General features: G+C 49.6%; 1 protein-coding gene across 4 annotated transcripts in view; it reads left to right on the top strand.

The window, feature by feature from the left end:
• The window catches only part of LOC123097416 (rho GTPase-activating protein 7), a 30,797-nt gene extending 7,184 nt beyond the window's left edge, over window positions 1-23,613 (top strand). For 2 of the 4 annotated variants that reach the window (XM_044519131.1, XM_044519132.1), the window contains exons 8-22: window positions 27-104; window positions 212-267; window positions 373-442; window positions 17,724-17,811; window positions 18,117-18,360; window positions 18,658-18,885; window positions 19,070-19,390; window positions 19,530-19,579; window positions 20,414-20,474; window positions 20,551-20,634; window positions 21,344-21,457; window positions 21,530-21,699; window positions 22,019-22,085; window positions 22,826-23,014; window positions 23,090-23,613. In XM_044519131.1, coding sequence (XP_044375066.1) covers window positions 27-104; window positions 212-267; window positions 373-442; window positions 17,724-17,811; window positions 18,117-18,360; window positions 18,658-18,885; window positions 19,070-19,390; window positions 19,530-19,579; window positions 20,414-20,474; window positions 20,551-20,634; window positions 21,344-21,457; window positions 21,530-21,699; window positions 22,019-22,085; window positions 22,826-23,014; window positions 23,090-23,278 — 2,009 coding nt within the window. In that variant the 3' untranslated portion in view covers window positions 23,279-23,613. The remainder of the gene's footprint in view (window positions 1-26; window positions 105-211; window positions 268-372; window positions 443-17,723; window positions 17,812-18,116; window positions 18,361-18,657; window positions 18,886-19,069; window positions 19,391-19,529; window positions 19,580-20,413; window positions 20,475-20,550; window positions 20,635-21,343; window positions 21,458-21,529; window positions 21,700-22,018; window positions 22,086-22,825; window positions 23,015-23,089) is intronic. The other 2 variants (XM_044519133.1, XR_006447170.1) reach the window with 2 other exon arrangements.
• Window positions 23,614-24,201: the final 588 nt, after the last annotated feature.

Raw genomic sequence — 24,201 nt, 5'->3', positions numbered from 1 at the left:
CATTCCACATAAATCTGTTGTTACAGGGATAAGGGTGGAAGGAATTTTGCGCCAGGCTGCCGATGTGGAGGAGGTTGATAGGAGGCTATGTGAATATGAACAAGGTTTATGTCAATATCTTTATCTAACTTTGAACTACTCTGTCTTGGTTTCCTTCTGCCAATCAAGAGTGTACAATCCAAATTTTGTGACTGTTTCTATTTCATACCAGGAAGAACCGAGTTTGCACCAGGCGAGGATGCACATATTGTTGGTGACTGTGTGAAGGTATCTCACTCATTTAGTCATTCTAGTTATTAGAATAATTATGATGCTCCCAAAAGCATGGATTTTTTTCTTCTACTAACTGCACTCGTGGAAACATCTCGGCAGCATGTTCTTCGTGAGCTACCATCTTCGCCAGTACCTGCTTCTTGTTGTACAGCTTTATTGGAAGCTTTTCGTAAGTTCTCTGTTAAGTTTATTCTTAAATGTTCGTGCACTGTTTTGTGGAATGTCATGTACGAAATGTTGGCATTGAATATCACAATTTTTTCTACAGTTTGAAATAACCACCTCCACCTTGAAGTTAAAATTAGTAGTGATAATTCATTGATATATGTGCTTAGCACCATCCCCTCTGCTGCCAGCAACATGACAATGCTGTCTTTATCTATTTGATTTGATTTGTTGATCTGGGAGTACACATTTGATGTTAAATAAATCTCCTTAGTATGTGAAATTTAACCGTCCGTGCTTTGGAATGGAATTTCTTGTGCGGGTATCATTTATCTTGGAATAGTGTATGCAAAGTACATAAAATACAAGCATATGTGCCACATTCACTCCCATATGTTTATTGTTCCACATGATATAGGAACACTGTCAAGTTACAATTTTACAAGTAGTACAGATTGCATAGGATACAAAACTAAATCCTTTGTGTGCACCCATTCATACAGAAGCACATGCTTACCTCCAATTTTGGTTCTGTCCTTTACATTTGATAAAGCCTGTAAATGAAGAGGAAGTGAGGTGAGTTCCCATGTGAATCGTGCAGTTGTTATGGCCAGGCCTAGTTACGGCTCTGAATATTGACAGTAAGGCTCTATACCCTCGCCTTCATCTATCCATTGGTAGGGCTTTTTGTTGCCGTTGTGGAGGGGCTCTGGAGCCTACTGGAGAAGTGAGAGGGAGAGACCAGAAAATCTTGTTTATTTATTGCTTCATGAAAGTGATGATATGCCATGCCTTATATATAGAGCTGTAAGATTTGATAGAGAGTTTTGTGTGCGGTGCACTTTTATTCCTTTACATCAGGGTAATTTATACAACAGCTCACAGATCAGCTAACAGAATCCCTAACTAGCCAAGAGAAAGAGGGGAAAGTGAGGGAGTGGGTTAGCTGATCCTGGAGAATCAGTCACCTATACGTGCACTACCGAAATGGCTGCCATGGCAGCATATATCGCCAAAGTGCATCTCCAACAGATGATGTAAAAGTTGGTACGTGGAAATGATTTTAGGGCAGGAGACAAGGTTTTTGGGCACCAATTTTTTTTTTCTGCCGTAACAGATGATGTAAAACTGGCGCCCAAAAAATTGAGAATCATGTTGCTCCAAGATTGCGTGGGCTTCTATCTGTTGCCTAGCATGTTCCCTAGTATGGCCTCGGTCTGTCTATAGTAGCATCATGTTGCCATGTATGTAATTTGATTATCTATATAGCCCCAATTTAAACAAATACTCCCTCCGTTTGTAAATTAAGTCTTTTAGAGATTTCAATACAAATTACTGCACGAGGCTGTTTCGAGGACTCGAACCCGTGACTGTCACATGGCAACAACTTCACCGCTGCGGCAAGGCTCCCCTTTTATGTATACGGAGCCGGTCCCAAGCCTGGGTAAAGGAGGGTTGTGGTAGGCTTGACGAGCCAATGTAAAAACTCAGCCACTCTTATGGAGATGAAACCCAAAAGATTTTCGTTGGGGCGTAACCCTCTCAGCGACGCGCCACATCGGAACCCGGGTGTGGTGTCAAATGGGCAAGGGCCGGGCCGCCACCCTTCCTGGTGGTGCGTCGTATCTTGATCCGGATACGGTGGCAAGTGAGCGAGGATCGGGTCGTCGCATCCTTAGTGGCGTGCTACATCGGCGCCCGGATGTAGTGAAAAATGAGCAAGGGTCTTCGCATTTGACTCGACGAGTGCGAAGGGTAAGGAAGCTAGCCGAGCCTAGGAGGATTCGCTTAGTTAGCTGGAACATAGGTGTCACGCCCAATATGTGATCCTATCCGAGAGGAACTCGAAGGTCCCACCAAGGATAGAGCCGCATATTGAAGACGCTTTTGCGAGGTGGATATCATTACATCGTACCATATACAACACAAATGGGGATACATGCAAAGGCATACAATTGTCACATGAATACATCAAACATCATACAGAAGAGCAATATCGGACTATGGATGAAATTAAACGAAAAACAAAAACGACATCCACCCTACTAGCTCAGGCTGCCGACCAGTAACCTATCCCTCGATCGAAGAAGAAGAAGCAGAAGAACTCCAAAGCAAGCAAGCATCGCTCTCACGACATTGCATTACCTGTATCTGCATCTGTGGTTGTAGCAATCTGTGAGCCACGAGAACTCGGCAATCCCATTACCATGGGTATCAAGACTAGCAATGCTTAATGGGTATGGAATGGATAAGTGATGAGGTTGTAGCAGGCACTAAGCATTGCATGGTGGCTAACTTACGAGTACAAGAGTAAGAAGAGCAACTACGCATAACGATCGCAAACTAATAATGATCAAGAAGTGATCCTGAACTACTTACGAGTCAAACATAACCCCACCGTGTTCTCTTCCCAAAATTCCTCGAAAAAAGACAATCACGGTTACGCACGTGGTTGGTGTATTTTAATTCGGGTTTAGTGTCAAGTTCTCTATAACCAGATATTATAAATTTTCAAGTCGCCACATAACCGCGGGCACGACTTCCGAGAAGATTTAACCCTGCAGGGGTGCTCCAAGTGGTCCATTATAAATTATCACGTGCATCCGATAAAACATCCTCACACCATGAAGAACACGATGCTTACAATAAGGAATTCCGTGGACCTGCCTCTCGTTAAAGGTAAAAAATAAACCAGCAAGACCGCCTGATGTGCCGACAAATCCCGATAGGACCCGCGTATCTCGTTCTCAGGGCATGACCGGATGGGACAAGCTACGAGTAAAACCTGTCCTCGAGTTTCCCTGTGGTGGCCCCGCAGGCTACCCGTTTTGGACCAAGATCATCAACACTGGCCCACCTGTATTATGTTGAATTAAGATTCCTCGGGTAGTGCTAACTCCCTATGCGTCAAATTATTATTATCAGTATTATTATGTTGGCAAATTTTAAAAACCAATGTTGGGCCTTGCTGGTAGAGTTCTTTCCTAAGTGATTGGTCAGGGGGTTCCCATACACCCACATGTGTTAGGAGCGCTCGTCAAGGAACATAACACCGGTATGACGGAAACTAGGGCGGCAAGAGTGGAACAAAACACCAGGCAAAAGGCCGAACCTTCCGCCCTTTACCAAGTATATAGATGCATTAATTAAATAAGAGATATTGTGATATCCATTTCCCAACATGGAACAACCTACAACTAGCAACGCTATAAGAGGGGCTGAGCAAAGCGGTAACATAGCCAAATAACGGTTTGCTGGGATGGTGGAAAAGGTTATCATGGCAATTTGGGAGGGTTGACAAACAAGTGGTAGGTAGCGCGACATAGCGATAGCATCGAGACAACTAGCAAAGCAGAAATAGTAGTGATATCCAAGGTAATGGTCATTTTGCGTGAAATCCTGCTCGGAAGAAGACCGAAACCATGAAGTAGATGAACCAACGTAGTCGAACGCATCCTAACAATCGCAACGGAACCGAAACTATTGAGACGAAGCACAACCGGAAAGAAGCAAACAACACATTAAACAAACAAGCATAAGCATGGCATGATGCACAATCAAGTATGATGCATGACAAGATTAAATGTTGGTTAACATGGCAAGAGGTGATGCACAATAAAACTACCTATTTAGGCAATTTAAATGGGGCCGGAAACAACACATAACAATTCCGGAAAGTCACCATATGCAAATTTCGAATTTGGTACTGATCTGATTAAAACACAAGGTTAAACTTGTTAAACAACAAGTTAACACGCACCACGATGATCTACACATTTTTCTAGTCAAGTTACATATAAAGTTCATTTAATTCGGAGATACGGTCTAAGAGATGAGCTAAACAAGTTTACCATGGCATTGATGCAAATTCAAGCAAAACACAATCATAAACACTAAAACATGGATGCAACATAACATTAAGAAACTACATGCAAATCTAAGAAAGTTTCATATAGGACATGATCAAAACGGAGCAACGGTTCAACACATACACACAAGGCAAGTTTAAATAACAATCTGCCAAAACGGCATGATGCCTACTTGGGATGCACATAACGGCAAACATAGCAATTCTAACATTTATGAAATTGACATGGGCATGTAGTAGACATGGCAATCTCCAACTTACTCCATTGGCACAAACTCATATGATGCATAGATTAGTTACTATGATTTTTGCAAAATGGAACATTCTATTAATAGATTGACAGTTTTATCATGATGCCAATTTGAGAGCAAGAAAGAGATGTGCTACAACAACTTTACATGGCAACCAAGGGCATGGCATCGAAGTACACATCACATAGAGCAAATCACATCAAGGCATCATATGCATATGAGCAATGGATTAGTGGCAACTGTCAAGACAAGTTGACAAGTTTTAACAGTTTTCTGCACATAACATCAGGATGCACTTTTGCAACAGAGATTATGACATGAAGATGAACTCTAATCATGCATGCAACAGCCACCATCATGTAGAGCACGAAGAGTACAACAACTTTCATATATAAATCATGCTCATACGACAAAGATGCACAGAGATATAAGCTGCACAAAATGCAAACATGCTGTTGAAATCTGGGACTTAGTGAAAATATACCAGCGCGAAAACGGGATGGGGATGATCGGGATGGCACGGTGCAGGATGTCCTGGGCCGTTTGGTTCAGGGGTCGAGGCCGGGGCGGAGGGATGGCCGGAACGGGCGCGGGGGAGGTCATGACGAGGCGAGATCCACCAGATCCGGCGAAGGCGCACCGGACTAGCTCGGCTGCGAGCTCCAGGGCGACGCCATGGATCCCTGCCGAAGGGAGAGAGAGGGAGGTGTGAGAGGGAAGCGGGATATGAGGAGAAGGGAGGCGGGCGGAGGAGCTGGCCTGGGCGCCGGTGGCGGTGGCGGACTCCGGTGGCCGACGGGGATGGAGGCGAGGCGTGAGGCGGTGGGGTCGGTGCGGATCGGGGTCGGGCGGCGTACGACGCTGGCGCGCGGGCGACTAGGGCCCGGGTTCGGCCTGCGGCGGGCTCCAGATGGGCTGAGCGGGCCTGCGGTGACATGGTAGAGTGGGGAGGCAACGTGGTAGCAGCAGAGTGGCTGAGAGCTGCGGCGCGGCCGGCGGCTGCCCGCTGAGACGATGCCAAGTGGCGGAGTGGAGGTGTCCGGGCACGGAATGCGAGGTGGGGGTGGCGGCTGAAGGTTGGGGATAGGGTTAGGGCTAGGTTTAGACAAAAATGGAAGGGGGGAGGCTGCTATTTATAGCAAGGACAGGTTAGGAGGGGGGTTTAGGGGTGTTTTCGGGCCGTTCGATCTTGATCGGACGGTTCCGGCGAGAGGGGTAGTGTAGGTGGGCTAGGCTGAGATGAGAGGGAAGTAATGCAGCCCGGCACGGTTTCCGGAACTATAATCCCGCTATAGTTATCCGTTGGGGTATCAAACGGACTCCGAATGCGATAAAATTTGGCAAGCGGTCTATCGACAATATAACAAGACTGCACGTCAAATTCCAACCCATTTTGAGAACATTCTTATCCCACTTATAAAATAATATTTCGGAGGTGCGACGGGCGCATGCGAGTGTGGTTGGTGTCAGAACGGTCAACGGAAGAGAACTGGGAGACCCGACAACTACAGATGGATGCAAGTTTTTGAAAAGGATGACGACATGAGTGCCGATGCAATGCGAATGATGCGACGATGAATGCAACAAACAAATGAAACACACGGTCAACAACGAAATAGGTGGAAGGCATCTGGAGCATCGGTCTCGGGGTGTCACAATAGGGTCTCTGATAGGGAAGCTTCGGGAGCTAGTTGATGCAGCGGTGAGGAGAGGTGTTGATATCCTTTGCGTCCAAGAAACCAAATGGAGGGGACAGAAGGCGAAGGAGGTGGAGGATGCCGGCTTCAAGCTGTGGTACATGGGGACGGCTGCAAACAGAAATGGTGTAGGCATCTTGATCAACAAGAGCCTCAAGTATGGGGTGGTAGACGTCAAGAGACGTGGGGACCGGATTATCCTGGTCAAGCTGGTAGTTGGGGACTTAGTTCTCAATGTTATCAGCGCGTATGCCCCTCAAGTAGGCCACAATGAGAACACCAAGAGGGAATTCTGGGAAGGCCTGGAAGACATGGTTAGGAGTGTACCGATTGGCGAGAAGCTCTTCATAGAAGGAGATCTCAATGGCCATGTGGGTACATCCAACACAGGTTTTGAAGGGGTGCATGGGGGCTTTGGCTATGGCATCAGGAATCAAGGAGAAGATGCCTTAAGCTTTGCTCTAGCCTACGACATGATTGTAGCTAACACCCTCTTTAGAAAGAGAGAATCACATCTGGTGACTTTTAATAGTGGCAACACTCTAGCCAGATTGATTTCATCCTTTCCAGAAGAGAAGATAGGCGTGCGTGCCTAGACTGTAAGGTGATACCTAGAGAGTGTGTTGTACCTCAGCATAAGCTGGTGGTTGCCGACTTCCGCTTCCGGAGTCGTGTTCAGCGGGATAAGCGTGCCAAAGTCGCTAGAAAGAAGTGGTGGAAGCTCAAGGGGGAGGTAGCTCAGGCGCTCAAGGAGAGGATCATTAAGGAGGGCCCTTGGGAGGAAGGAGGGGGTGCGGACAATGTGTGGATGAAGATGGCGACTTGCATTTGTAAGGTGGCCTCGGAGGAGTTTGGAGTGTCCAGGGAAAGGAGAAGCGAAGATAAGGATACCTGGTGGTGGAATGATGATGTCCAGAAGGTGATTAAAGAGAAGAAAGATTGTTTCAGACGCCTATACCTGGATAGTGCAGACAACATAGAGAAGTACAAGATGATTAAGAAGGCCGCAAAGCGAGCTGTCAGTGAAGCAAGGGGTCGGGCGTATGAGGACCTCTACCTAGGCCTGGGCATTCGGTAGAAACCGAAAATTCGGTTTTCACAGTTTGGTTTTTTATTAAATTCGGTTTGCTAAATTGAAACTAAAAATGGCAGTGCAAAATAGGTAACCGATATTTCGGCTAACCAAAAAATTCGGTTTGGTTTCGGTATATACCGATGCACCGGGACATGAGTAGTGCGCTTTGCGCTTGTGCCTTACACCACCCACGCATGGCCTCTTATATAGATGATTTGCTGCCTACTTCTCCTTAAACAAACGAGGTGGGATTAAACATGGTTATGTTGCCAGCCGGTCGCTCCGTATATACCAAGAAGCCCACTAAGTCAACTCAACAAAATAGAAAAAGAAGCCCACAAACTCATGCGGGTGGTTGAGCTTCCTTTGGGCCTTGCATGCATGTTGGTTGTAGGGCTTGCACGCATGTGGCCTCCAGCCGCACGCGGTGCATGCACCTTAGCGACGTAGGTTGCCATACGTCTGCACTGTTCGGTTTCTATTACGGTTAACCGAAAATAATACCGAACCTACCGAACTTAATTCGGTTAGCGAGTGTAGAAACCGAATTTTTATGCACCATTGATAAAAATCGAAAATTCGGTTTTTTCGGTTGCGGTTTCGGTTCGGTGTTCGGTTCATCGGTTTTTATGCCCACCCCTACCTCTACCAACGGTTAGGCATGAAAGAAGGCGAAAGGGACATCTATAAGATGGCCAAGATTCGAGAGAAGAAGACGAGGGATATTGGCCAAGTTAAATGCTTCAAGGACGGAGCAGATCAACTCTTGGTGAAGGATGAAGGACGAGGAGATTAAGCATAGATGGTGGGAGTACTTCGACAAGCTGTTCAATGGGGAGAATGAGAGTTCTACCATTGAACTGGACGACTCCCTTGATGAGACCAGCATCCGTTTTGTGTGGCGAATCCAGGAGTCTGAGGTTAAGGAGGCTTTAGAAAGGACGAAAGGTGTGGAAAGGCCTCGGGACATAGCGATAGTATGGCTAACCAAGCTTTTCAACCTCATTTTTCGGGCAAACAAGATGCCAAATGAATGGAGACAGAGTATATTAGTACCAATCTTCAAGAACAAGGGGGATGTTCAGAGTTGCACTAATTACCGTGGAATTAAGTTGATGAGCTATACAATGAAGCTATGGGAGAGTCATTGAGCACCGCTTAAGAACTAGTGGTTGGGGTGCCACCCTGTGGCGTCGCTAGATGAAGTTGTGCGCATGTTTCCATTTAAGAAAAACATGTGGTCCTCGCCTCTATCTTAAATAAAACATCTCAAAAAAAATATTCTCACCTCCATCTAAACAAGAAATGAAAAAGGAATTTTTTTACCACCGTAGCCTAGCGGCAAGCGCCACTTTGCATAACCCTTCATTTTAAAAAAATACGGGTTTCTGACCACCATCTAAAAAACATTTCAAAAAAAAATCCTCACCTCTATCTAAAAAAAATATTCCAAAAGCTTTTTCACCGCGACCAACCAGATTGCGCCATGTGGCATAGCTAGTTTGCCGCCAATCTCGCCATGCTTAATGGGTTTAATGACAAGCGTGACCAAAAATCAGTTTGGTTTCATGCCTGGGAGGTCGACCATGGAAGCCATTTTCTTGGTACGACAACTCATGGAGAGATACATGGAGCAAAAGGAGGACTTGCATATGGTGTTCATTGACTTCGAGAAGGCATATGATAAGATACCGCGGAATGTCATGTGGTGGGCCTTGGAGAAACACACAGTCCCACCAAAGTACATTACCCTCATTAAGGACATGTATGATAATGTTGTGATAAGTGTTTGAACAAGTGATGTCGCCATTGATGACTTCCTTGATTAAGATAGGACTGCATCAGGGGTCAGCTTTGAGCCCTTATCTTTTTGTCTTGGTGGTGGATGAGGTCACAAGGGATATACAAGGAGATATCCCATGGTGTATGCTCTTTGCGGATGATGTGGTGCTAGTTGACGATAGTCGGACGGGGGTAAATAGGAAGTTAGAGTTATGGAGACAAACCTTGGAATCGAAAGGGTTTAGGCTTAGTAGAACTAAAACCATGTACATGATGTGTGGTTTCAGTACTACTAGGTGTGAGGAGGAGGAGGTTAGCCTTTGTCGGATTCAAGGCTTCGCAGACCCAAGAAAGGTTCGAACTCTGGGGCGTGTGCGAAGAACTCGACCTCTCCAGCCAACCAGCTCGTCACCCCCACGGCCTAGCTCGATGAACAAGGAAGAAGATGGACACGGTAGTTTTACCCAGGTTCGGGCCACCTTGCGGTGTGAGACCCTACTCTTGCTTTGTGGTGGATTTGCCTCTCGAGGGGCTGAGGATAAACTAGTACAAGGGATGAACAACTTCGCGAGGTCTGCTCTGGTGGGGGAATGAGTCGACCAGGTTCGGATCCTTTGCTATGGTGGTGGTTAACCTATACTTATAGTGGCCTCGGTCTTCTTCCCCCAAAACGTAGGCGGGAAGGGATCCCACAGTGGCCAATTTGAAAGGGGACAAGTAGTACATCTTATCCTGACGAAAGGTGGTCTTCGCCTGCAAAGCTTCTGGTCGTGACGCTGCGGTGGGCTCGGTGATGACATCTGTCCTGACGGTCTTGCTCTTGTTGCACTGCAATGGAAACCTTTGCCTGATTCCTCGGGAACCCATGCCTGCGCTTGCCTCCTTAGCACCAAAGAGGAAACTGCCTTGTCTGCGCCTGCTGGCGCCCGCCTGGCCTTGGTCTTCATGGTTTGTGTCACCGCAACCTCATGAGGTTGGGCACCTGCATAGAAATCTCCGCTCCTCAGGAGGCCGCATGGGGTGGCCGCCTCCTCCGAAGGTCTTGGTGTCGCCTGCCTCTCGAGGGTCTTGTCTTGATGGTCTCGTAGATGATCCGTACGAGGCCGTCGATGGAGCCACGCCGTGGGCCGCAGGCAGGGAAGTCTGGGTACCCTGGTCCCCAGAACGCCGACATAGTGAGGTTGGGCACCTGCATAGAAATCTCCGCTCCTCAGGAGGCAACCAGGAGAGGCCGCTCCCTCCGGAGGTCTTGATGTCGCCCGCCTCGCGAGGCTTGGCCCCTCACGAGGGTCTTGTCTTGATGGTGTTGTATGGGCCGTACCAGGCTGTCGATGGAGCCACGCCATGGGCCGCAGGCAGGCAAGTCTGGATACCCTGGTTCCCAGAATGCTAACAGTAGCCCCTGGGCCCAAGGTGCGCTCTGACTTGGCTTCGAGGTGAAGCCAAAGGGCAAGGGCGAAGCGCCGCGGGCCCCAGTCGCCTGCGGACCAGGCTGACGCGTGGCACCTGATGGGACGTGGGCGTCTCCACTTTCCGACGCGGCCACGACAACTCCCCGACTTGACAACTGCCTGGCGCACGCAGCCCAGCCATCATTGCCCCGCTGCACGCCTGCCTTCTGCTTCTCCTCGCGAACTTGCGTCTTCTTTGCCAGATTCCGCGCCAGCTCCAATCCACCCCGCCGCTGTGGCTCTTCAGGAAGAAGAAGGGCAAGACCCCTGCGGCCGCGGAGCCCTCGCCGGGGCCGGAACCAGCTCTGGATCGGTCCACGGTGATCGGCCGGGAGGGGCTGGACAAGGTCCGGCACGCCATTGTTGTCGATTCCAACGAGTGGAAGGCAACGAAGGTCTGGCTTGCCTCCTTGGACCTTAGCTGATATAGAGGCCATCGAAATCCCTCTTCATCTCCACGCTCTTTTTGCCGGCCTGCTGCCTCCGTTCTCCGGCTTATTCAACGCCGTGCTCTCGCACTACCAGACCCATGCGCTGCATCTGGATCCTGGATCCATCATCCTCCTCCCAGCTTTCGCTTTCTTGTGCGAGGCCTTCGTGGGCATTGCCCCGTTCATGGTCTTGCTCCGCTATTTCTTCTCGCTCCACTTGGTCGACAGCGGGCAACGCTCGTGGTGCTTGTTGCTTCAGGTGGTGGGGGCAATCGCAGGCTCCGACATCGACTTCGCGCTCCGCCCGGATGCGAGGGGGTTCCGGAAGCAGTGGGTGTATGTGGACGCCACCGCGCGCAGTCCCCCGCTCCTCATCCCATTGGCGCCGGCGGAGCCGAGCTCTGGCCGGGGTCACGTGGAGCTTGCTGACCCGTGGCTCGCGCGCATCTTGTCCAGGCTGGCCAAGCTGAAGGAGGCGGCGGGGGTGACGATGGCGATGGTGGTGAGGGTATTCGTCCGGCGGCGCATCGCTCCGCTCCTGCGCCATACTCGCCCAGTGTGGGCCTTCACCGGCCCTGACGACCCCATGAGGATCCAGGTGCCTTCTCTCCCCTCCAACACGTTGCGCAGGGTGCTGCAACTCCTGACTGGTGAGGAGCCTGCCGCGCTTCCTCCGGAGGGACGCACTTTGTACAACTGCCTGAACAGGAGGGCTTTCGCCGAGAAGATGCCATGCTTCGACGAGTGGGGGCTGCTCCTCGAGGGCCACGGGGGGCCTCGCGAGAACCCCCTCTTGTTGACTCCCGTGCTCGGAGGCCCTGTGGTGCGCGCTCCTGAGGTGGCCACGGGGGAAGGGGCACCGCCAAGCGCTCCCGGAGCGGCTGCTGGGGAACAAGCGCCACCATGTGCTCCTGGGGTGGCCGCTGGGGAGTAGGCGCCACCATGTGCTCCTGAGGTGGCCGCTGGGGAGCAGGCGCCACCACGTGCTCCTGAGGTGGCCGCTGGGGAGCAGGCGCCACCACGTGCTCCTGAGGTGGCCGCTGGGGAGCAGGCGCCACCATGTGCTCCTGAGGTGTCCGCCTCTAGCCCCACAGGCGGTAGGGGAGGAGCCCAGGCCGCGGACGCAGCTGCTGTCCCCGTCGTGTAGGGCTGCGCGCCGGCCTGCAGCGCGTCCCTTCCGGGCCTTGGGGTATCCCGCAAGAGGAAGGGGCTCGGGGCCGCCTCGACCTTGTCCCATGGACCCTGAAAAGGAGGAAGTGGATAGTCATGGATGAGCAAGTACCTTGCCCTTCCCTTGACTCTTGCATGCTGCGTTCTCTTCTGACTTCTGCCCCTTAGGATCCCTCACGTTGCGGGGGCGAGCGTGTCCCAAGCGCGTCTCCGGAGGGCATCGGCCCCATCGCGACCTTAGGCCTCACGAGCCTGCAGACGAGCCAGGGTCACCCTCGGGGGGCCGCAGAATCGTACTCCCGACATCCTTCTTCTGGGGCGGCCTCTGGGGCACGGATGCTGTGCCGAGGGTTCCCCCGCTGATCCTCGCCGGTAGCCGAGCGCCCTGCGGGACGACGCCGTCTTCAAGCAACGGGGCGAGTTCGCGTCGGGCCCCATCTCGGGCCGTAGGAGCGGGCGAGGGAGCCCCAACCCCCGGGCCCCTGCCTGAGGCGGGCGAGGCCTCGCACGCCTCTCGGGCTGGCCGGGGCGCGGGGGAAAGCCCAGGCTGGGCGTTGGAGATTGCACGCGGGCGCAGTGCCGTCTGTCATGACCTTCTAGAGTCAGCGAGCGCGCTGGGGCGCCTCGGGGTGGAGCTCGGTGACGTCGACGGCCGCCTCGAGGCGGAGCGCCTGCGCCTGGCGCCAGCTGCAAGTCGCCATCAATTTCGGTCGTCTGCAGCGCGAGCAGGCCCGAATGGAGGCGGAGGGGCCCCTGGCCGCGGCGAGGTAGGCTCGCGATCGCGCCTTGGTGGAGGCCCGAGCCGCAAACCGCCAGCGTGACGCGGCGGAGGTGCGCTAGAGGGAGCTCCAAGCTTCCAACGCCATCCTTGAGCAGCGAGTCTGGGCGCGCATGGCCGCGCTCGCCGCTCCGACGACCGGGCCGCCCATGAGCGAGGCGAGGCCCTACACGCCTGACGACACGCTGGCGCTGGAGGCGGTGGAGCTAAGCATGGAGCGCGAGCGGCTGGAGGTGATGGAGCACCAAGTGGCCACAGCCGAGGATGCCCTTGCTTCTCGGGTGGCGAGGGTCCAGCGAGAGGTCGACCAGAAGGTGGCGGGGATCCGCGAGACCCTTGTCGAGGAATATCGCCAGAAGCTGGAGCTCCAGGAGGCTCGTTTCAAGCAGCTGCGCGACGAGCTGCAGGGCAAGGCCGACGCCCTCGAGGAGAAGCTAACTGCGGCGCGAGAAAGCCGCTGAGGCTGCTCGGGCTACCGTTGAGGCCGAGCTGTCCTTCCTTCATCAGCAGGTTGAAGGTGTTACGTCCCTCGTGGAGAAAGCTTGGACGAGGCGGGCTGCAACCGAACACTACAGCGCGAGCGCTCCTTGATGTTAGGCCTTTGTGCTCAGGGCCAACTGGGCCCTGAGCGACATCTGCGACGAGAACGTCTTCCGCCCGCTCGAAGCCGACGACGCCGGCTACCTCAGCTTCTTCACCCAGGTCGTGACTTGCCTCTAGGGCGGGGCCGCGAGGGTGCGCCAACTCGTCATGGAGAAGAGCCGCGACCTTGTTGGGCGCGTGTTCTCGTGCGTCTTCAGCCACCTTTGCTCCAACCCTGACTTTGATTTTGATGCCGTGATAGCCCCCGTGCCTAGGGCAATCCAAGACGTCCTGGTGAGCTGGGTGGACGATCACGTGGACGACCTGATCGCGGAACTCGCCCCTGCCGATGACGTGGTCGCGCCCGCGGCCGAAGAGGGCGGAGCTGCTGAAGATGATGATGGTAGCGAAGACGATGACGAGACGATGATGGCAGCGGAGGCGATGACGAGGCGCACCTCGCTAAACTTGTGTTTCCCTGCCTTCCTGTCAGAACTTTGAATGTGACCCCGCGGGGATGCGGAAGTATTTTTTTTGGAAGAATTTTTCCTGCGATATATTAAGTGATATTGGCACTCCCTGTTGTTGTCCCTCTTTTACTTTTCGCACGCTCCTAACCCAGAGTAGGGGTGACCGCCGTTGCCGTGCCTGGTCGTGGTGCCTGGTTCAAGGCCCAGGAGGGGTCGCCTGCTGAGGGTCCCGGGCGATGCGCTCCTACCGGTTTGCTCGAGAGCGTCGCCCGAGGAGCCAGAGAGGTGTGTGCGCGGGCAAAGCCACGACTGCTGTTGCCTGGGCCCTCAGGGCGTCTTTAGCATCGGCGTGCGCACCATGCCCAGCCCCCGCTCGCGGGGTGCGATGGAGCGAACCACGGGAGCCCGCCATCTTTCACAAAAACGGAAACCAAGCGAAGGAAAAACAGCTAGGAGAATGAAAAACCAGGAACGCCCCCCCCCCTTTTTTTAAACAACAAAGCAGAAACTGCAAAGTTTGTTCCAAGAAATAGCAGATTCGGCTACAAGAGAAAGCAAGGAAAACAGCCGCGTCTGGCACCTATGCTAGTCTTCTAGTCTTCCCGCCAGCGCGGAGCATGGGGCCTCCACTGGGCATGGGCATAGCCATTGGGGGACCGTGTCGTCCGCCAGCGCGGAGCATGGGGCTTCCACTGAGACGTGGGTGGGAGCCCCCGTGAGGCTCAGGGGCAGCGCTCAGGAGACTCCGGGGCGTGTACAGCCCCACTCATTATTACATGAGAGTGTCATGAGCGAAGACTTGAGGGGCGCTTCTTGCCCCTTGGGCGAGGACCCCGCCCCGTGCATACCCCGGCCACCGTTGGGGCGTTCGAAAACCAGGACGGGACTAAGGGGCAAGGGGCTACGCGGGCGGTGGTGAGGTGGCTGCGGGCCCTCGGCCGGGGGAGGGCTCTCCGGCACCTTCCCCGAGGGAGGACCCACGTCCGGATAGCACGCGCCGCCGCGGTGGCGGCGCCACACGCCTCGTGACGCGGGGGGAGCCCTGGCACCGGGCCCCTCTGCTGCGCACGGAGTGCGTCCTCGCGTGACCTCTTGGCGCGCCCAGCCAGCCCGGGGCGGGGCCAGCGCCCGGAGGTGCGCTGTCGTGGCACGATTTACCTGTGATCCAAGGTTAGCGCGGCATGTTTCAAAGATATTGGTTGTAACGGTGGCCGTTGCTGTTGAAGGTGTCGTCGGGGCGTTGGGTTGGCCCGTAAAGAGCCCCGGTCCCGCGTGGCCTCGGCGATCCCGGCGTCTAGGTCACCGAAGGGAACGTGCGCAGGCCTTCCCTTTGTTCGTATAACGAGCCCATCGGCGGTGGCACAGAGGCACCAGGGGCCACCATCCTGAAGCCGGCCCCCAGTCTCTCCGCTCCGTTGCCCGCCATTTCTGGTGTCCGATCGTGCCGAACAAGGGGCGGTCCTTCGTTGTGGCTCCTGGAGGGGTCGCCTACCCCGGTCATGTTTCGGGGGAACGCATCTTGAGTCGAGCGGGCGGCGTCGCGTGTGGGGTCGCCACCGTGAGATCCTTCGGACTCCCTTTGGAAGGGCGAGCAGACGCAGCGGGAGCAGACGTGAGGCCCCGGCGGCGTCCATGACGTAGGCAGGATACGGAAGGGCTCTGCGCCCTCGCAGGCGGCATCGAGCAGCTCAGTGACCCGGCCAAGCAAGGCGTCGTGGGTGCCTTCTGCCAGCCGACATCTCAACAACTCCTGCGCCACGAGGTGCGCTGCCCGCATGTTCACCAGCCCCCGGCGAGCATGTAAGGACGACGCCGCGGCGTGGTCGGAGGACCGTGCGGCGGCACGGTTGCGGCGCCGCGTGGGAGGGGGAGGTGGCGGACCCTGCCGCCAACGGCCGGTGATGCCGACAACATCGTTAGCCCCGGGAAGCATGGGGTGATGATGAGCTCCGCGGCCGAGGGGCGCCACCTGGGTGGTGCGAGTGGCCCAACGCTCAGCACAAGCCCGGGGAGCCTCCGCCATGGGTGCGACGGAGCGAGGACAGAACGTGGTTGATGAAGAGGCCGAGTTTCGACACGCCCCCTACCTTGCGCGCCAAATGTCGGATTCAGGGTTCCGCATACCCAAGAAAGGTTCGAACTCTGGGGCGTGTGTGAAGAACTCGACCTCTCCAGCCAACCAGCTCGTCACTCCCACGGCCTAGCTCGATGAACAAGGAAGAAGATGGATACAGTAGTTTTACCCCAGTTCGGGCCACCTTGCGGTGTAAGACCCTACTCCTGCTTTGTGGTGGATTTGCCTCTCGAGGGGCTGAGGATGAACTAGTACAAGGGATGAACAACCTCGAGAGGTTTGCTCTGGTGGGGGAATGAGTTGACCAGGTTCGGATCCTTTGCTATGGGGGTGGCTTACCTATACTTATAGTGGCCTCGGTCCTCTTCCCCCAAAACGTAGGCGGGAAGGGATCCCACAGTGGCCAATTTGAAAGGGGACAAGTAGTACATCTTATCTTGACGAAAGGCGGTCTTCGGCTGCAAAGCTTCTGGTCGTGACGCTGCGGTGGGCTCGGTGATGACATCCGTCCTGACGGTCTTGCTCTTGTTGCACTGGAATGAAAACCTTTGCCTGATTCCTCGAGAACCCATGCCCGCGCTTGCCTCCTTAGCACCAAAGAGGAATCTGCCTCGTCTGCGCCTGCTGGCGCCCGCCTGGCCTTGGTCGTCATGGCTTGCGTCACCGCAAGCTCATGAGGTTGGGCACCTGCATAGAAATCTCCGCTCCTCAGGAGGCCGCCTGGGGTGGCCGCCCCCTCCGGAGGTCTTGGTGTCGCCCGCCTCGAGGCTTGGCCCCTCGCGAGGGTCATGTCTTGATGGTCTCGTAGATGGGCCGTACCAGGCCGTCGATGGAGCCACGCCGTGGGCCGCAGGCAGGCAAGTCTGGGAACCCTGGTCCCCAGAACGTTGACAACCTTGATGGGTAGGTGATGCCTCAGAAGGACACCTTTCAATATTTGAGGTCAATGCTGCAAGAGGATGGGGGTATTGATGAAGATGTGAACCATCGAATCAAAGCCGGATGGATGAAGTGGCGCCAAGCTTCTGGCATTCTCTGTGATAAGAGAGTGCCACAAAAGCTAAAAGGCAAGTTCTACAGGATGGTGGTTCGACCCGCAATGTTGTATGGCACTGAGTGTTGGCCGACTAAAAGGCGACATGTTCAACAGTTAGGTGTGGCAGAGATGCGTATGTTGAGATGGATGTGTGGCCACACGAGGAAGGATCGAGTCCGGAATGATGATATACGAGATAGAGTTGGGGTAGCACCAATTGAAGGGAAGCTTGTCCAACATCGTCTGAGATGGTTTGGGCATATTCAGCGCAGGCCTCCAGAAGTTCCAGTGCATAGCGGACGGCTAAAGCGTGTGGAGAATGTCAAGAGAGGTCGGGGTAAACCGAATTTGACATGGGAGGAGTCCGTTAAGAGAGACATGAAGGATTGGAGTATCACCAAAGAACTAGCTATGGACAGGGGTGCGTGGAAGCTTGCTATCCATGTGCCAGAGTCATGAGTAATGAGTTGGTCGCGAGATCTTATGGGTTTCACCTCTAGCCTACCCCAACTTGTTTGGTACTAAAGGCTTTGTTGTTGTTATATATAGGTTTGCATAACTCAAAACAGTTTGCTGTGTTCATTGGTTAATTGTCTATATATTCTGTTTTACTTTCATAGGCTTGGAGACTAAGGAAGCTCGGATAAATGCTATGCATTCAGCTATATCTGAGACATTTCCTGAGCCTAATCGGCGCTTGTTACAGAGGTTAGACTCACGTTCTTCTCATAGCTTTTATTCTGCCAGTTTATGGTATTTATTATGTGTGAAATCATGCTTGCTGCCAATCAACGTGAGCATGTTCTCATTAACTTGCACACTAATAAGAACTACTAATGTGGACTATTTTTATTGCCCTCTAACTGTACAGTTTTTATTTCTTCTTCACCATTTTAGTTTGGACTAACAATATCTCAATGGTCTTTACCAGTGTGTTGTTTGACATTTGATTAATTAGACTAACACTTACCATGACAAAAGAAAAGTTTCCTTATGGAGATTCTTGTTTGCAGAATCTTGAAAATGATGTACATTGTTGCTTCTCATACCATGGAGAATCGGATGACCGCATCAGCAGTTGCTGCCTGTATGGCCCCTCTCTTGTTGCGTCCGCTTTTGGCTGGGGAGTGTGAGATGGATGAAGTATTTGATGTGGATGGTGATGATTCTGTCCAGCTTCTTGCTGCTGCAAATGCTGCAAACAGCGCTCAGGGCATTGTTGCAACTCTCATGGAGGAATATGAGATTATATTTGATGTAAGATTCTCTGATACTTCAATTTTTTTGTCCAAATCTTTAGGTGGCTTCATTTCCTTCATGATAATTGTTCCTAGCCTCCAGGCATTATTTCTTTTTTGCATATAATCTGTTGATTATATTGAAAAGTTACTGCCCATATGAGTTATTTCTACGTGCATTGTGGCCATGACTATATGTGAGGCAGCCGCTGGAACACTTTGCCTCTTTCTGTCCCTTGGACGTTCTGTTTCATTTACACACATAGATAACTCGTATGTTCAGCCAATTGGATGCTCATATTTAATTTCTTTGCAGGATGACCATCTTGTCAGGTCTTCCCTATCACCTGGGTCTCAGATTGAAGACAGTGGCAGTGAAGCATCAACTGATGATGTAAATATGGACACAAAAGATAATGGATTTCATGATGCAGAAAATGATGTAGATCAAGAAATGGACGATGACAATGGTGCAGAGCGTATACTTAGTGGAAAATTGAGTGAGAGCAGTGGATATGCTGGGAGCGACTTATATGATTACAAGGTTTTGTTATGCTCCCTGCTTTATAAGCGTATAATTTGTGCTTATTTCTAGGGTTATACCGTGATTATTGCTAGACACGCATGCACATATATATGCATGCGTGATTTGATTTTAGGATCAGTGTCGTAACTGCAATGATGCTGTTGCTTCGATTCTTATTATACTGCTTCTGATTGAACAACAGGTTCATGCTGATGATTCAGACGCTGATTGCTCTGTTGATGATAAAGGATTGGAAGAAGAGACAGATTTAAGCAAAGTTCCAAAAATTCATTCATCTGAAAATGGTTCAAAAAATATGGAAATGCCTCTGAGTGAAAAGAATCCTTCCAACCCAACATCCGGTCATGAAACTCCATTGTCTATGGGAGAGATCCTTTCTTCTTTGGATCCTGGAATTACTTTACCTAGTATCAGTTCGGAATATTCTGCAGACAGACACTCGAACAAAACTAATGGATCTCACTCACATGTGAAGCGTAGTAACTTTTGGGGGCGTAATAGTGTAAGCAATAAATCTATTTATATTTTCTTCCTTTCGTGGGGCAGCCGAGTAGGAATAATGCATTGTTGTGCCAACTTCTCTGGCGTGTTGAATTATGGTTCTCTTCATATCATCATTCAGCATTCTGATTTTTATGCAGGCAAGAAAGAGTCAGCATTCAGAATCAGTCGACTCATCTGGTGAAGAAGAGTATGCTCTTTTCCACTAACAGCAGTCTTATGTTTTTACAGAGTGAACTAGATTTTTATTTGAGAGCGAACTAGGTTTTTAGTGGTATTCCTTCTCGAGCTTCTATTTCTTCCGTTAAGGGAGATTCCGTCATCAGTCCTGTGTTGCCTATGCTTGCGCCCCAAAACGGTTGCTGACTTTGTACAACTCCGTAGGGTGGGGAGGATCGCCCTCCCAATTCGAAGTTTTTTCCATTTCTTTGATTTTCCTGTGTGCTTTTTAGGCGGCTATCTATATTAGCCAGAAAGCACTTACATTTGAGACCGGGGCAGGATTTGCCATTGCTTGCTAAAGGAAATTGTCATCATTGCGACAACTATAATTACCATGATTTGCCATGGTTAAAAATCTGACAATCTGACATCAGATTTTAGTATTACCGAAAGAAAATCTGGGCCAACTTGTTTAAATTTAACTTTTTTGTGAAAAGGTTATGAAAGCAGTGGATATAAGTAGTGATGGAAATAGTTTTGAAATGGAAATGTAGATGAAAGCAGGGGATATAAATAGTGATGAAAATAGTTTTGAAATGTAAATGTAGATGAAGTTGCCTGTATTTTCAATTTTAAGTTTCAAATGTGGCCCCAACCCCTAAAACTTTAGCTATATGTACATCTGTAGTTTCGGCCTTAGTTAATAATGTTGTTGCATTGAATATTTGTTGTTTGACAACGGATGTTACAAATTAGACGGTAGTGTATAGTTTTAAAACTTCTGTTAGCTTCCTGACTATTTTGCTGCTGATGCATGTGCAATTTATCAAGGTCAGTTTTTCTATGAAAACAAACCTTTCAGGCTTGCGATTCAAAGGCTTGAAATTGCGAAGAATGATTTGCAGAACAGAATTGCCAAAGAGGTAGGGGAAAACTTCACATTAACTGGTTCACTTTTATTTATCGTCTTCCAGTAATCTAATGGAAAGTGTCTCTCAGGCTCGGGGTAATGCAGTTCTACAGGCGAGTTTAGAAAGAAGAAAGCAAGCACTACATGAGCGCCGTTTGGCCCTGGAACAGGATGTATGCTGCATTCCCTTGCCTTGTTAATTTTGCTCGGTAGCCGCATCATATATTCTATGTTAGGGAAAGAGCCATCTTCCGTTGCCAATCGTTGGGTTTCAGTTTATCTTAAACTTCATTGGTTGCTACTTTGTTCCACATGACAATTGAGCCGTTTACCTGCACGAAGAATGCTAAATGAAAGAATATTTTAAACCTAATGTCCCATTCGTTCGCTTGAGAACTTTTTTTCCTTCTTTCAGTTATTTTTTTGGTGGAAGTTTGTGTGCTTTCTACATAGTGAGTCATCATCAATGTTTAGATTCCGTAAAGATAGCACGATGCCATTTTACTTGGCTCTGATTTTAGATACACTAGCCCTAGCCAAGATTTGCGGTAATTGGCTAACCAGGTGCCTCTTGCGTTTGGGACTTCTTCTCTCTACAGACAGATTGTCAGTTACTCGGAGGCTAGACAAGCTTGGTAAATTTATTGATGGAAGGATCTAGCCAGAAGCACTTCTAAAATCGAGGAACCAAAATAATATATTGCCTGTAGCCCCACACAAATTTCAGAGTAACTGTATAGAATAAACAGTCCAAACGTTTAGGGGCCAAAATGTTACTTTCTGCTTTCAGTTTTATTATGCAGTTATTGTTGAACATGTTCCATACACAAGATGGTGGTTGAATTTTCTGATGATAGTTTTCACAACTGTTTATATCTACAGGTGTCCAGGTTGCAAGAGCAGCTACAAGCTGAGAGAGATCTTAGATCTGCACTGGAGGTTGGGTTGAGCATGTCTTCTGGACAGTTTTCAAGTCCACGTGCTATGGACTCAAAGGTACCTTCAACCATTGCTCTACTTGCTGGACTCATTGTATGGAGTCTCATTTTCCTTCTTATTTTTCTCAAGACAAGGGCTGAGCTTGAGGAGATTGCTCTCGCTGAAGCTGACGTTGCGAGGTTAAAACAGAAGGTGGCTGAACTTCACCTCCTACTCAATCAACAACGCCAACAACAATATGGCCCATCTCTTGATGCAAATGATCGGTATCACTGTAATCCTGGCCATTTTTCACAGCAGTAAGCTTATCGATTGTATTGTATTCTTTCTTTCTTCCTTTCTTTTTTGTCACCATTGATGTTGCTGGATGTGGTTATGACACCTTTTTGGTTTTTTGTGATTTGAAGCCCACTGGGTGTTTGTTAATTGTTCTATTTCATCAAAGTGAAATCTTATTCAGTTATGCTGAATTATGCTGCAGTTGTTTAACATGGTTTCTTCATAGACTTTAATAATAATTGATCGGGGCCATTATATCAATATTTCTAGACATAAATTGGATATATTGTGCTCTCCTAATTTACTTATCATATTATGACGCTATTTTATTCGTACCAGAAACTTTGTTCAACCAGGATTTGACATGAACCTTGCCTTTTGCAATCAAGAGAAGCACAGAAATGAGGTTTGATTAGAATCCCCCCACCCATACACTTACGGTCTCATTGATAATACTGAAACCGATTTAACGTTTAATTCCAGTTTCAACAACCTACATTTCCACATGCATGACTGAAAGCAGTGTCAGTGTGCTCTATAGATAAATTATTAGTTATGGAAATGAACAGTACTGCTTGTCATGTCTGGTTATTTAGAGGACCAGTTGAACTTCTTGCATGCCAGTACTATTTTAGTCTCAACTCCCACAAGTCTGCAGTATGCTGGCAGAAGTGGGCCAACTGTTGGTCTGGATCAAGGTTACAGAAACTGGTGGCACATTGAAGTATTGGGCAAATCCCCTTCCTATATATTCCCTCCGTCCCAAAATAAGTGTCTCTACCTTAGTACAACTTTGTACTAGAGTTAGTACAAAGTTGAGACACTTATTTTGGGATGGAGGGAGAACTCTTTAGTGTTAGAAACTCTAGAAATATTTGAAGGCATTCGGAGAATGTAGAGGGTGCTACATCTTAGGTCTGGTTGGTAGCTGAGGCATTTTCAATAGTTTACTTTCAGTGTGCTTTATGCTTTAGCTGACTCCTATACTGTTCTCTCTGTTTTTCTAATGTTAGTTATCCCTGTTTTACATGATGACACTTTGAGCATCGACGTCGAAATTCATGACTGAAGGAAAATGAATATATTTTGTGCTAACCTGATGTAGAGCTGACACTACATGTACTGATACTGTATTATTTTTGGCAGGAGAGCTCGGTGGATGCATCTCAATGGAGGAACATCAAACAACATGTGCTACCTTTTGGTTCTTCAAGGCCACTAACCCGCAAGCTTTCCTTAGACGCATCTTCAAGTGATTCACGAGGCATGGAGGCATCAACAAGCATGTCATCAGAGAACACTTCTGTGGTAGTCAATGTTCCCAAGTTAGCCGAGGTTAGGGAATCAAACACTTGATTATTGTTAAATATACCAACTAAAGTAAGATGATTCATATCTGTTGTATGACAGGGTGTTGGATATGGGAGGCAGCCAATGGTGGCATCCTCCACTTTGGTAGAACTAACAACTAGGCTAGATTTCTTTAAAGAACGGAGGTCGCAGCTGATGGAACAACTCCATAGTCTTGATTTAGGGCATGGATCTGCTTCTCAGGGTTTTCAGTACAAGCCGCCTTCTCCTTGGAACAGTCCAAGGTAGGATATGTTCATTGTATATCCTGGGTAGAGAGACTCTTCCTCCGTCTTCATCATTTGGTGGTAGTGTAAATTCATTTTCCTTCTCTAATACAGGCTCAACGTTTTGTTGTTACATTAGGTAGCTATTTGAGTCTTGAGTGTGCTGTTGTAGCCTCATTTATGTAATGTGTCAAGAGGTGTATTTAAAACAAGTTTTTCAGAGATGTGGTGGTATATATATATATATTTGTTTGGTGTGGCTGCTCATAGGGAATGGAATTGTTTTCTCCTTGTAATTTGTATGACCATGTTACTCATACCTTACTACAGAGGGAGGAATAGAAGTTAAAATCAGAAGCGTGCTTGCATGCAATTTTCGGTACCCGTAGTCTTATTTATGTTGCTTGTATCTTTGTATCTACTACTGCTGTTGGCATCCAACTGTTCTTGGCTTATTCAAGAATTCAAAACATCCCAATGCGATAAAAGAATGGAATCCTGATGTGATAAAAGAATGGAATCCTAGAGTTCCCATTTGAGATATTTTTGGGCCCTTGGGCGCTACTGTAGCTAGTACTCCCTCCGTCTCAAAATTCTTGTCTTAGATTTGTCTAGATACGAATGTATCAAGTCACGTTTTAGTATTTGATACATCCGTATCTAGACAAATTTAAGACAAGAATTTTGAGACGGAGGGAGTATATCAAAAGACTAAAAAATTATTTGTCGGAATAATGTAATAGAAAAGTAAAAGACAAAAAAGAAGAACGGGAACCTAATCTCACCCACTTTTGTATCATAAAGAGAAGATATATTTTTAAACTTCTCTAAAATGAAAAACAAGTGCCTTTGTAATATTATAGATTTATCTAGTTGCTATTTTGATTTTTTTGGGAATTTCCTGCTTTAATCCTGTCTTGGCTAGGGTTTCTTGGTCCTTCGGCG

Source organism: Triticum aestivum, chromosome 4D, assembly GCF_018294505.1.
Source record: "Triticum aestivum cultivar Chinese Spring chromosome 4D, IWGSC CS RefSeq v2.1, whole genome shotgun sequence".
In the NCBI taxonomy this organism is placed as follows: domain Eukaryota; kingdom Viridiplantae; phylum Streptophyta; class Magnoliopsida; order Poales; family Poaceae; genus Triticum; species Triticum aestivum.
This window is presented reverse-complemented; position numbering and strand designations above follow the sequence as displayed.